Raw genomic sequence first — 14877 nt, 5'->3', positions numbered from 1 at the left:
GGGTCCTGAAAAGGTGTCTTTCTGTTAACATTCATCAAAATGGCAAAACCCCAAGATTCATTTTCTTATGTTTTGCTTTTAAAATCTATCATTTATACAAGGGACAAAATTGTCACAAAACCAGGTTTTCATTGTGAAAAAAAAATCTGATAAAGGGAGAAAACTCAAACTGAACTTTTGAAATGAACAAACAAAATTAACCCCCTTTGTAAGTTTGTTTTTTAAAAAAATCTATTTTTAGTCGTGGCGACCTTGACATTGGAGATATTGACGTGATTCTCTCGTGCGACACACCGTCCCATGATGGTGAACAAATGTGCCAAATGATTTTAAAATCTCACAATGAATGACATAGTTATGGCCAGGACAAGCTCATTTATGGCCATTTTTTACCTTTGAACTCAAAGTGTGACCTTGACCTTGGAGATATCGACGTAATTATTTCACGCGACACACCGTCCAATGATGGTGAACAAATGTGCCAAATGATTTTAAAATCTGACAATGAACGACATAGTTATGGCCCGAACAAGCTTGTTCCGCCCGCCCGCCAGCCAGCCAGCCAGCCAGCCAGCCAGCCAGCCAGCCCGCCCGCATTCGCCAATCTAATAACCAGTTTTTTCCTTCGGAAAACCTGGTTAAAAAACCATCCCATGGTTTTCTGGCTCATATGTAATGACAAAGCCATTTTTAAACCCTCTGTCATGCGGACTTTGTACATAACAGCTTTGTGACATTGGGTTGGTCCCGTGTATTTTATATAGTATGATGTGGTGACGAATAAGTGTGTTTTTAGAATAGTTTACTGTTATAAGATACTTAACAGCGCATTTTTGATCAGTACATATTTTCTTGCCAATCCAGTTTTTATCCAAGCGTTCTTTGAAACTATTCAGGCTTTCGCATCCACAACATATTAGGGTAAACTGTTCCATACATTTATTACTCTGTAGGAGAATTGGTTCAGTGTAAATAAAAGTGCCCGTCTTGGTTTTAAGTTTCAAAGAATGTCCTTTCTGATGAACGTTGCAGTAGTAAAAAATATTCCAACAGGGCAATCGTCAAGACCCTTCACCGGCTTAAATGTCTGATTCATATGCCCTTGAAGTCTTCTGTGTGCTAGTGTTGGAAGTTTAACTTCTTTTAATGAATTAGATTGAAGACCCCAACATAAAAGCATACACTACGCGACTCGTGTTTTTTACCTTATTTGCGGAGTCACGGTGGACAGTTTGATTTTTTAGTGGAAAATCACAGAGATTCATCACTCGGCCGTCGCAATTGTGGTGATTGAGGCGATTGGCTGTGATCACAGTGGATATCTGTGACATGGGTGATTCGCCAATTCATGCATATAAATGGAATCGTATCGATAACTTTATACATACCGCTTTTCTAATGTTCACATTTATCCGATAATCCAATAAAATTACAACATCACTTATGAAAAAATAATCTTAAACATTTATGACGATAAATATGTTTAAGAATTTCATAAACACTTCATTCACAAGTGAAAAGAGTACAGCTTTCATTGGACCAGCAAACTTAAATTTAGTTTGAATGCAATACGATCATGTACAAAAAATGTTTATTGCGTCATACGCAGTCATGTAAAAAGCGTGCTTCCGGGGGACTTTTTGAAGACGGGTAAAAATGAAAGTGAATATCTGTTAAAAGTTACACTGCGTTAGCATGTAAATAAATCGTCTGGATTATTTCATTTATTTTTCTTACATGTACTGCTCTAATAGGGAATACATGTAATAAACACTGACTCGCGAGTTTTTCACTCCTTTATTGACATTACACAACAGATTAACACCAATTAGCTGTCCAAGGTCAATGGTCATTTAACCTCTAAGCAATTAAAAGCGGTTAAACAGACGGATAAAGCAATGAAGCTGTGATAGTCGCCATCTTTGTACAGGATTGCCGCATTTCAAATTTCAGATTTCCAGTTTGCGAAGTCATTTTTTGCTGATTCCCAATGGGCAGAATATTTATTATTACGGTTATTTACAATGTACATGTATGTGTAACCGTCAACGCAAATCGCGAAAAAAGGTGACTCAGGGCGGTTCGCAGCGATTCGCGCTGAATGCCTTCCAGCGAGATACATAGTGCGACAGTTTGTGGAATCGCTGATACATCACCCAAATTTTCTTGTCGCTCAGAATCACCGCGATCTGTTTAGTTGCATTGATAGTGGTGATGCGAGATGTATGCAAAAATCACGGGTTGCGTAGTGTATTTCGTCTAGAAAATACAAACCAGATAACAAAATTTTCTGACTTGCTAAACCTAAAATAAAGTTACGTATGAAACGATTCAAAATTCTGCCAATACACATTGCCCTTCCGACTTTGCTTAAGGTTCATGGGGGGAATAAAATTCATTAAAATTTCGCTTTGGGTTTTCTTCATTGAATGTGGTACAATATGGTCAAACTATATATCATTTTAAAGCTAAAGACGGATAGAATAACATAAACGCATTTTTGACATTCAATATTTGTGTGCTTTATTCTTATTTTGGTTTAAAACCAATACTTTTTTACACTAATTTACAAAATCTCAATCTAAAGTTAGGAAGGATATGCACTACCTTAAGTTGAATAAAAACAAAGCTATATACATATACAAGGTCAAGATTTCAACAGAAAATTATTGTCATAAAACAACAAATGAGTTTTTATTCAACTGCCTTTTTTGGACAAATATCCTAAACATAGTTCTAAAAATAACTTAAACGTAACTACTTTTTAAAAATCCAGGTATGGTGGATAATAAGAGTCACAATTCTATTTAAAAGACTCAACAATTTTGTTATTTACCTCTCAACCAAATTGCAAATTTTAAACCATCTCAAATTGAAATAGATTGCAGACAACATATAAAATTGTAAAGGAATATAAAGAAATTGGCAAAACGATCGATTTTATATTTCGATTTCTTCTAACCATTTGAAAGCGTGGCCATCGCTGTGATCCGTAGAAAAACGTGCAAAACAAATCGGTCGAAACCACGTGCAGTGGTGAGAAAACCAGGTATGTGTATACACATACCTGAGATAGTACATACTTATTTTGACAGTTGGGTGCCAACCAGTAAAACAACTATTAACATTAATCAGCAAGAGATCGCACTAAATAACAGAAGTGACCACGTAGAGATATCATCACTTACCCTATTTCAAATATTTTCCAGCTGAAAATTGTCCCCCACACGTCTTTTTTAGTTAATTTGTATTGTTTTTCTGGAGCCGAAGTGCATCTCACAGAATATCCATCCAACTTCCGTTGTTTTCACTTTCGTTATTAAAAACTCCGTTTAAAAGAATTATTTCTACTTTTAGATTGTTAAAGTGATGTATTATTATATATTATCAATAGAATAGTATACCGTGATGAATTGAACGGAGTAACGTATCGATCTTTCTGTCAGTCTGTAAGCATACTATTTTATGCGCAATAATAAAGTACATGTGATTCGACAACGATTGTAAACATTGGTGAAATGCTTCTTACATAGTTATTCTTTTGAGTGTTTATGAGGTCTGATCGTGCAGTTTGCAAACATCAACGGAAAGATTACAATCCAATGCATTTGTCATCGTCAACCGTTTGGAATGTCAATTAGGCGATGAGTGAGTTTTTAGCATGTTTCTATTTTATTAATTTAAAAATGGCTGCCCCCATGGTGATGAAATGACATGTGTTCGAGTTTTGATATTTCTAGATATGCAAACTTATTTTACTATTTAAGCGTAACTTGCCCTCGTCAATGTCGATATTATTCACTAGTTATATAATTTTCCGCCGAAATACGTGGAATAAACATTATTCAGATTTTGAAAATAATGTATATTTTAGTGTTAAAATCGCTTTGTATTTTGATTGATTTTGTGGATGTTATGATACGTTGATGTACAAAATTGGTAGCAGTTTGAAGGAAAAACATCCATTAAAGCATATATGTATACATTATCAATGTGGCACTCTTCCTTTAGTCAAATTTGAGTTCAATGCTAGGGATCCCACATTTTTCAAAATGAAGCCTCTACATTAACCTTAAGAGAGCTCAGAGTTGTAGTCTGTAACTAAAAGTTAGTGGTTTCTCACCTTCGACTCGTCAACAACCGTTTCTTCGCCTTTTGGGTGCCAGGCCACCTTAACCTGTCCTTGGCGGACAATACTGTCGTCAAATTCATCTTCCTCGTCGCTGCTCAGATCGTCGGATGTCTCAACGACCAAACCATACTTAAATCCACCCGACGATGTTGGAATACATATCTCGTCCTCATCGAAAAAACTGCAGGCAGCCATTTTGCTTCCGAGTGTTTAAAATCCCGTCTCGTCTGTACCTAATACTGTACTCTGGTATTTGCACGAGAAAAACACGTGAACAGTTATCAGATATTCTTTGCAAATTTGAAACAATCGTGCATCAGTTTTTTGTTTACAATGGTTTATGTTTGTATTTGTTTGTTTACAACATATATTTTGTTTCACAACAGGACAAATCTCGTGTCAACATACATCAGCCATTTAAAAAAACACATTTCACTAAAATATTCGTAAAATAAGATTCAGTGGTTTGAGCTATAGGAAAGATGATTGACCGGGATGATTGACTTGATTGTTTTTCAAAATTAGAATAACTGACTTCGCGCTACTGCTCCTTATAAATAATTAAAACAGTATATTGTACTGTTGTGGCCACGAAAGTAATATTAGTGAACTTGTTTATCAAAATGATTTATAGAGGGTTTTATACTACTATTGCTATTTCCTATCTTTTCAGATCTTGATCATTGTTGATAGAGACCATTAAAGTTCATCCAACAAATAGACGTATTCTTATTTATGATCAAGATACTAAAACCATGCCAGAGGTACAGTGTCCATTCCCAGGTTGTGAATACAAGACTCCGGATGTCGACCCACTGATCGTAGTAGCACTCATAACAGCACACAGCGCAGCACATCCTGCTGCACCACCAGCTGTCCATGTAGCTGTTGCAAAAATTGAATGCGTAAGACGACCAACCATCTCCGCCGCAGGTACATGTGAGGATTGGTCATATTTTCAAAGCCGTTGGAAAGACTATGTCAATGCTACAAAGGTTACCGGTAGAGACAAAGTTATACAACTCCTTGAGTGTTGTGACGAACCTCTACGTAAGGACATCACAAGAGCCAGTGGAAGCCTCACCGATAAAACAGAGGCTCAGGTACTTGCTGTAATTCGTAAACTGGCCGTCCGCGAGGAAAATACGATGGTGGCACGCGTCACGCTACATAATATGCGCCAAGATCGGGACGAGACTGTGCGAGGTTTCGGCGCTAGGTTGCAGGGTCAGGCAAACATTTGCAAGTATTTAATCAAATGCCCTGGGTGTGATATTGACATTAGTTATACAGAAGCCATTATGCGCGATGTGTTAAGCAGAGGACGCGCAGATCCTGAAATCCAAATTGATCTCCTCGGTGATAAAAACCAGGACATGAGCCTTGAGGACATTTTTCAGTTTGTGGAGGCTAAGGAAGCAGGCAAACGCTCTGCCTCTCGCCTGTTAGATCGAGAGTCGGTCAATGTTGCCAGCACCTACAAGAAAACACAGAAAATATCGGGACAGTCTGACTTAGAGGTTTGCTCATATTGTGGTAAACGAGGACACGGAAGCAAAGTAAAGCACATATTCGCCGTACTCAATGCCCAGCATTTGGCCACAATTGCGAACAATGTAAGCGTGATCACCATACAGAATCCAGGTGTCGCAGCAAGGACAGGCCCCACCGCCCACCACGAGCCCGTCAATCCAGGGGAACTGATCATGAGAATGCACTGTTCGACTCCTTGTGTACATTATTTGACAATCCATACTGTTTGGACACAAGCCTCGATAGTGAAGTGTGCACAGTGAGCAATTATAGTGTACCTCTCGAGCATCATGTGTACGACATTCTATCAGACACTTGGGTCCGCCGAAGTTCCATGCCACAGCCATTTATAAATGTGAATGTTCACACTGTGTTGGAAGACTATACTGAACTTGATCTCGACGACATGTATGCACGTTCCACCCCAGCCTCCGTCCCTGCCATGGCTGATACTGGTTGTCAGAGCTGTTTAGCAGGCCTTAAAGTTATCCATCGCCTCGGTTTACGAGAATCAGATCTACTACCAGTTACTATGCGAATGCACACTGCCAATAATGAAGGTATCAAGATCCTGGGTGCAATCTTGCTTCGCATCTCCAGCACCGATTCCACTGGACTTCCTGTTACAACCCGGCAAATGACGTATGTAACAGATTCGTCGGACAAGTTATTCCTAAGTAGGGAGGCGTGTATTTACCTTGGAATCATACCACATAGTTTTCCACAGGTACAGTCTGCATTCCAACATTGCACAGCCGATGTTCGTGACCATAGTGCGGCTCCATGTGGTTGTCCATCTCGACAACTTCCTCCTCCACCGCCCCGTACATTACCATTCCCAATATCCGAGGGATCTCGTGAGATGTTGCAGGACTATCTGCTCGAATACTATCGATCAAGCACATTTAATACATGTGAACACCAAACTCTACCGCTTATGAACTGTCCGCCTATGAAACTAATGATCGATCCAGATGCTTAACCTGTTGCTCATCATACCCCAGTGCCAGTACCACTGCACTGGAGGGATGCTGTGAAGGAAGGACTTGACCAGGATGTGCAATTAGGTGTTATTGAGAAAGTTCCTATTGGAAACCCTGTTACATGGTGCCATAGGATGGTCGTCTGTGCGAAGAAGACTGAAAAACCGAGGCGTACTGTGGATCTTCAAGCGCTCAATATCCATGCAACCCGTGAGACCCACCATACCCCTTCCCCATTCCTACAGGCCTGCTCAGTTCCAGCTGGCAAAAAGAAGACCGTTTTGGATGCTTGGAATGGGTACCATAGTGTACCAATATGTGAAGAAGACCGTCATTTGACCACATTCATAACTCCTTGGGGCAGATACCGCTACACGACTGCACCACAAGGCTATATTGCTTCAGGTGATGGTTACACAAGACGTTATGATGAGATTGTTGCGGAAATCCCCAATAAGACCAAATGTGTTGACGACGTATTGCTGTGGGCAGATTCCTTAGAACAGTCCATTGGCTTGATGTTTGCGGAAGAAACGGCATCATACTTAATCCAGAGAAGTTTGTTTTTGGTGCTGATACAGTGGAATTTGCCGGCTTTGAAATTTCTTCAAATGATGTCCGCCCTAGTCAACGGTACATGATGGCAATCCTTCAGTTTCCTTGCCCAAAGAATTTAACCGATGTGCGGTCATGGTTCGGCCTAGTGAACCAAGTTTCGTATGCCTTTAGCATGGCTGACCGTATGCGACCGTTTAGAGACTTACTCAAACCAGATACCCACTTTGAGTGGACTGAAGAGTTGAACGAGCTCTTTGAGGAATCCAAACGGGTGATTGCGGACCAGATAGAGAAAGGCGTCACGATATTCGACCCCGCCAAAACTACCTGTTTAGCTACAGACTGGTCCAAAACGGGTATTGACTTTTGGCTACTACAGAAGCACTGCTCATGGACAGATATCAAGCCGTTCTGCTGTCCCATGGGCTGGAAGATCACTCTTGTGGGAAGCAGATTCACCCACGCGGCCGAGTCAAGATATGCCCCCATAGAAGGTGAGGCACTAGCAGTGGCAGATGCACTAGAGAACGCGAGGTATTTTGTACTTGGTTGTCCAGACCTCATCATAGCAGTGGACCATAAACCTCTAATTAAGATATTTAGTGACAGGGCCCTTGAGGACATCTCTAATACACGCCTACGAAATCTGAAGGAAAAGAAACTGCGATACAGATTCCGTATTATTCACATCCCAGGAGTGAAGAATCGTGCAACGGATTGTCTATCACGCCATCCTGTCAACGAACCTGTTCAACTGATCCTATCTGACGACGTAGCCACTGTCAATGCCGATTTGTCGCGCACATCATCTAGACCATCCCTTTTGTCTGTCCTCAGAACGAACGACACTCATGCATATACTGGTGAAGAGGAAAGTGTATCAACAGCCATATCTACCTTGGGCGCACTCAGTATACAGTCAGTTACTTGGGAGAGGGTTCGTATCATGACAGCGAGCGACGACGATATGATTGTTCTAGCTGACCTGATAGAGAACGGTATGCCTGAATCACGCACACAAATGCCTGATGCACTGAGGGATTTCTTTCAGTTTAGAGATGACCTCTCTGTTACATATGGTGTTATCCTGTATAAGGACTGAATTGTGATCCCTCCATTACTCAGAAATGAAGCCCTTGACGCACTTCATGCTGCACATCAAGGAGTAACATCAATGATAGCTAGAGCAGAATCATCAGTATTTTGGCCCGGCATAACACCTGACATTACCGCTCTTCGCTCTGGTTGCAATCACTGCACTCGAAATGCCCCGTCAAACCCGAGTCCTCCGCCAATCCCACCGATTGTCCCAGAATATCCATTTCAGTGCCTTTGCGCTGACTACTTTACCTACCAGGGACATAATTATCTAGTAGTTGTCGATCGGTACTCTAACTGGTCCATTGTCGAGAGATCACATCCAGGTGCTACCGGGCTCATCACTTGCCTCAGACGAATCTTTGTTACATATGGGATTCCAGATGAGCTTGCTTCTGATGGTGGTCCCCAATTCATTGTTACCATTACGAGACAATTCCTGAAAGATTGGGGTGTTCATCATCGTTTGTCATCTGTCGCATTTCCCCATAGCAATTGTCGGGCCGAGATTGGTGTGAAGACTGTCAAACGCCTTCTAATGGACAATACCAGTGCATCAGGGGACATTGACACTGACAAATTCCAACGTGCAATGCTGCAATATCGCAACACACCTGATAGGGATACAAAACTCTCCCCAGCTATGTGTATATTCGGCAGACACATTATGTGTATATTCGGCAGACACATAAGGGACTTCATACCTATCCCACATGGCAAGTACAAACCGCACGAGACATGGCGTTCCACGGCAATGGCAAGAGAGGAAGCTCTCCGGAATAGACACATGCAAAGTGCAGAGAAGCTAACAGAGCACACAAAACGTCTCCCACCACTTGCAGTCGGTGACCATATTCGGCTTCAAAACAAAATTAGCAACTACCCCCGGAAATGGGATAAAACCGGCGTTGTCATAGAGGTACGCCAATATGATCAATATGTTGTTAGAGTTGAAGGCTCCAGACGTGCCACACTGCGTAACCGTAAATTTCTACGTCAATACATCCCAGTCCATGCACCACTGTCCAGGCTGACCATTGATTGGGACATCGGACTCAACAGATCTCCACCAACCCAACTAAAGGACACATCTCTACCTTTGGGCCCTAATAACCCACCTGATCATGTTACACCAGCTATTCCGAGAACACCAGATCTAGATGAACTTGCACAGACACCTGTCGCTACACGTGATACACCAAAATCTGCAACAATCCCGGCAAACAGACGTCAGTTGGCTTATGGATCCCCAAATCAGTCGAACTACCAGTCACCAACTGCCAGTGATAATCCTACACCACCACCAGCTGTCGAAAAACATGTTGCTGCCCCTGACGTACTCCATACCCCTAGACGTTCAACCCGATTGAGACGTGTTCCTTCATGGCAAAAAGACTATGACATGGAATATGATCCTTCACCATGACTTTTTCTTCCACAATGTTACTTTTAGTGTGAAGAAATACTTTAAGGACTATTTGACTAGTGTTTTTGTTTTTTTCATTCACTTTAATTGATCTATTACTTAAGACAGTACAAGGCATTTGTATCATTAGATCAGTCTTTTGTTTTTTAATTCTCATAATTACCCAAAGACTTGGGGGGAGATAGAGGGTTTTATACTACTATTGCTATTTCCTATCTTTTCAGATCTTGATCATTTTTGATAGAGACCATTAAAGTTCATCCAACAAATAGACGTATTCTTATTTATTTTCTAAAACAATTTATTTCGAAGTTTTCGTTGTTAAGAATAATAGACTAGGATTTTGATTGTACAACTGTTAATGTTCCTAATTAAAGTGTGTAGAAAAAATCGTTAGTGAAGTGTTAATATAATTGCATACTTTGTATTTATGGTTTGGGTGCAATAAATAGCAATTATTATTATTATACTTATTCATATCAAGAAATAAACCAATATATAGCATTTTATCTAATCCAATTTATAATATGCCATTGTTCGATTAACACTAATATCATACCGAAATTCGCAAGAATTTTTCCTCCCCGGAGATTTACTTCCCAAATTTTAGGGTAGGGGTGTCCCACTGAGACTTCCGAATTGTGACCCATTTTTATACCGGAACTCTGATAAAGTAGACCCATTTATATACAAGATTTTTGAAAAAGCAGACCCATTTGTATACAATACCATTACGATACCATTTCAATACAAGAATTTTGATAAACTGGACCTGAGCGATCTGTACAGCCTAATAGTGAGACCGTCTTACCGTCAACCAGCAAACTGAATTCTTCGACAGGAAATGCAAATATGCATACAATCCCGTCCGTCAAAATTGTACAAACAGATACAGTCAAGTTTCTGCATCTTTCTCGCTTCTGAAATTTACATTTTGATATCCATTTATAAACAAGAATGAAATTTATCATACCCATTTTGATACTGATACTTACGAATCTATATGCATTTATGTACAAGCAATTTTCTAATTTCAATACCCACATCTATACTTAGATGCACAATACCATACCTATATCTATAATTTTAGTGGAAAAACACACCCCATAAAATCGGCACACCCCTATATACCCGTATATAGGTTGTAATCCCCCCCCCCGGGTTTACCTACCTTTTTGTAAAATTTAGATTTTAGAAAGTTAAGTACTAAACAGTCTTGTTATCGTTTAGATCAGTGTGCATTGAACGAAATGCATGTAAAATGCGATGCCACTAAAGATATTTGTTTGTTATGTTTTTATGACTTCAAAAGAATAGTGACAGCACATCAAAACACTTGTCGAATTATTGTTTTAATTTGAATTAATTTGAACCGCATTTTATTAACTCTAAACCCAGGAAAAAAAATTAAATACAATAAAGCCGATTGGAATGCCATCAAGGAAGATTGCCAGTGTATTTCAGAAAATATTATTGACAAAGTTAATGGTGATACTATTATTGAAGAATTGTGGTTTATATTTTAAAATGATATTAAAAACAGTGTAGAAAATCATGTACCATCGAATATACATAATCTCAAAAGAACATACCGTGTCTGAATAGAAACATTAAAAAAATCTTTGAAAAGGAAAGCTCGTCTTTATAAACAAGCAAAGAAAACAGGATCTTGGAACAATACCAAAAAGAATGCAAAAGAAACCTCCGAAGAGCAGAATAGGATCATGTAAATAAAATTATACAGGACGGTATGGACAAGCATAACTCTGACATCGGAGTGGCACCGTTAAAAATGAAAGGTAACTTATTATCTGATGCCAACGAAAAAGCAGAAATCTTATTGACACAATATCAGTCTGTGTTTACAATAGACAATGGTACTTCTGTACAAGAACACCTAAATTCTCAACCTTTTCCGACGATACCTCATCTTCAAATAAACTCAAATGGTATTTTGACAGATATCTATGAAAGTTGTTGTTGAAGGTGAGCTCTCTAGAAGCATACACGTTGATTCGGGCGTCCCACAGGGGACTGTACTAGGTCCGTTTTTGTATTTATGTCATATCAACGACTTGCCACTCAGTGTAAAATCTCAAGTTAGACTTTTTGCGAATGATTGTTTATTATACCGTCAAATACGTAACTTATATCTGATCATGTAAAATTACAAGAAGATTTAGCTTCACTAGAAGTTTGGGCATCAACCTGGGGTATGAAATTTAATGCAAAAAAGTGTTACATTCTAAGTGTTAAAAGTAAAAGTTCGTACTTCTACGAGTTGGATAAAACAATATTAAAACATGTAGACTCTAATCCATACCTCGGGTTACTCATATCAAATGACTTAACTTGGTCGAATCATATAACACACATTTGCAAAAAGGCGAACTCCACGCTCGGGTTTCTTAGACGGAACTTAAAACACTGTCCCCTAGAATCTCGTAAAACAGATTTTATCGCATTGGTTCGATCTCAACTTGAATACGGTTCAATCATATGGGACCCCTTTCTTAAAAAGGATATTGACAAAGTCGAAAAAGTTTAACGTCTTGGTGCTCGTTTTATAATGAATAACTACAAATCCAAAGAAGAAGGATGTGTTACAAATATGCTCACTTCTTTAAAACTGAATTCTCTTCAAGACCGGCGCGTCTACAATCATTTGGTGATGCTCTACAAGATCGCAGGGGGTATGGTGCCGGCATTGGGCCCAGATGTATACCTGACATCTAAACCTCAACGAAGAACTGTCAAATAAAAACTTACTCGGACTTACTCCGACTTCACATCGTCGAACATTTAAGACCGACATACTACAAATAAATCTCGTGCATTCAAAGTTCAAAGTGCTCAAACAAACCAGTACAAAAACTTTTCGTGGAAACACTTGTGTTTAGGAACCACCTGGACGATAGTGTGGTGCGCATGCAGACAGTCGAGGGCTTTAAGCAAGCCCTCCCAGATAACTTCTGAAGATTTCTCCCCCGTAGAAACATACCATCCTTCTACGTATTCGAACAGATACAGATACAGAGAGAATTAATCAACTTTCTTTACGTGATTTTTTTTTTTAAATTGATTGTAGTGTAGTGTAGCCATGAATAGCAACCGGAAGTAGTCTGTAATTAATAATGGCGAGCAAATTGTCAACATTCGCGAGATCGCTTCATAAAATGCAAATTAGAAGCAGAGGAAATGGAAATGCACCCGTTTTGCTTCAGCAGTTACGATCTATGTCATCAGTTACAACCTCCATACCCGGTCCCATTCCTGCCGCTCCTATGAGAAAGTCGTTAAGCATACCCAAAGTATCGATCTGCATATTTATCGGTGTCTTCACGGGACAGCACGCAGCCAAGAGGCTTGCTGCATTCTTGGAGGAAACAGAAATGTTCGTTCCAGAAGACGAGGACGATTAATTGTTTAAATGGTAATATCAATTAATTAGAAATTGTAACAATACTGTAGGATATGCTAACAATTTTTCTTGTATCAGAACCAACATTCATTTGTCCAGATTTGGTAATGAAAATGCATATCTATGTTATTTTTATGTATAATGTATTCACTGCGGTTTATTATTCTTTCAGTTTGGTATTTATAAATTAAACCATGAATACTGATTGATTAAGGCACATTCATCAGTCAGGACAATCTTTCTCCCTGTACCTTACAAATGGCCATGGGGTAAAGGTGTCCCTGGTCTTGAAGTAGAAATATTGATTTAGCCTTTTTGTTACAAAGTTCTGTGACGCTGTGGAAAAAGTGTCACCATAACATTTTTTAAATGAAGGTCCCTGGTTCGTATCCATGTGGTAGTAAACTTTTTATCTAACAAAACCCTTCTCATAGTTTTACTTCAGAGCTTTGATTTTCATGCTTCAATCACTAAAAACACCTGGCCGGGAAGCTCAGTTATTAAAACAATTGATACAATTATGAGGATAGAGGGTTCCATCCCCAACCCAGTCACAGAATTTAAGGGTGGATTGGTAATAAAATCTCAGTCAATCTGCCCAATCTCTGAAATTTACTCATTTAAGTAGAGCAGTGTGTGCACTTAGTACCGGTAAATCAGCTATCCAAAGCAGGTCCCAAAGAGATGCGCAAGTTGCTAAGCTGACCACCATGATGTGACTGAAATACGTTTGAAAACAGCAAACAGCAAATGTTGAAACTAAACAAACACCAACATAGAAAACATTCGATGGTATACTTTCCAAACTTTAAGAAAATATAAAACAAGTCCCTTTGATACCAAAGTTCTATAATGGCTTAGTAAATACAAGTGTCATCTCTGTAAGTTACCTGGATCAACTATTATTTATTTAAGCATAATAAAATATAATTTTATCATACACCGTTTTTCAGATCCATGTATTGAGCCCAGAGGTACATGTAGTGATTCCAATTAAGCCGAAAACCAACCACTGAGATCCAGAAGTGTCACCTATAAGAAAACAGTTACCAAGATGAACTCAGTTACCTGAAAAGGCATGGATTGAATATAACGTGGCATGGGCAAATAATTTTGATTATATTTGAAGTAATGCTAAGATGTATAGTAATAAATGATTTGTGTCATTGTTTCGTCAAATGTTTGTGTTATGTTTAAAGTCACTAGGTCAATGTCAGTGCCTTCCCCAGGATTTTTTTCAGGCGCCACGGGGCCGATCGGGGATGGGTTCCGGAGGGGTGTCCCCTCCATACGTTGATTTTTTTTTTAATTTTACGTGTCAATAACGTTCTGTGGTGCGTTATAAATCAAAGAAAAACAGCGTCAAAAGACGTCATTTGGTGCGCTATGACTCTTCAAAAAATTCCCCCAGTCATTTAAAAATATTTTTAATTGTTTAAAAACTTTTCCGCACAGATAGTAAAATCCCGACTCGAACGATTCCCCAATACATCCGTTTCAACCCGACTCTATTACTGTATACTTACTATTTTTCAAGTTTCTATTTATTATCCGATAATCCCGTTTATTCCGTTTTTATCAATCTCTTTCTGGTAAATATTTACGATTAAAGCTTTCAGTTATTTCTTTAACACAAACCTTGCCATTTTTTAAGTGACTATTTATAGATTTGATGAAATATTGCGTCTGAATATGCGTCAATCCCCTGACCTGTTGTGTGCTTGTT

General features: G+C 39.2%; 1 protein-coding gene and 1 long non-coding RNA gene across 3 annotated transcripts in view; one reads left to right on the top strand and one right to left on the bottom strand.

Annotated features, from left to right (window-relative positions):
- Positions 1-4359, bottom strand: part of LOC127868093 ((E3-independent) E2 ubiquitin-conjugating enzyme-like) — a 62990-nt gene extending 58631 nt beyond the window's left edge. For both annotated transcript variants that reach the window (XM_052409687.1, XM_052409688.1), the window contains exon 1: positions 4124-4359. In XM_052409687.1, the coding sequence (XP_052265647.1) occupies positions 4124-4327 (204 nt within the window). In that variant the 5' untranslated portion in view covers positions 4328-4359. The remainder of the gene's footprint in view (positions 1-4123) is intronic.
- Positions 4360-12823: 8464 nt separating this feature from the next.
- LOC127868092 (uncharacterized) lies at positions 12824-14323 on the top strand. Its single transcript, XR_008043883.1, has 2 exons — positions 12824-13163; positions 14105-14323. It is a non-coding gene; the product is annotated as an uncharacterized LOC127868092 (long non-coding RNA).
- Positions 14324-14877: the final 554 nt, after the last annotated feature.

Source organism: Dreissena polymorpha, chromosome 2 (assembly GCF_020536995.1).
Source record: "Dreissena polymorpha isolate Duluth1 chromosome 2, UMN_Dpol_1.0, whole genome shotgun sequence".
NCBI classification, from domain to species: Eukaryota; Metazoa; Mollusca; class Bivalvia; order Myida; family Dreissenidae; genus Dreissena; species Dreissena polymorpha.
Note: the sequence above shows the minus strand (reverse complement) of the source record. Positions and strands in the feature narration are given on the sequence as shown.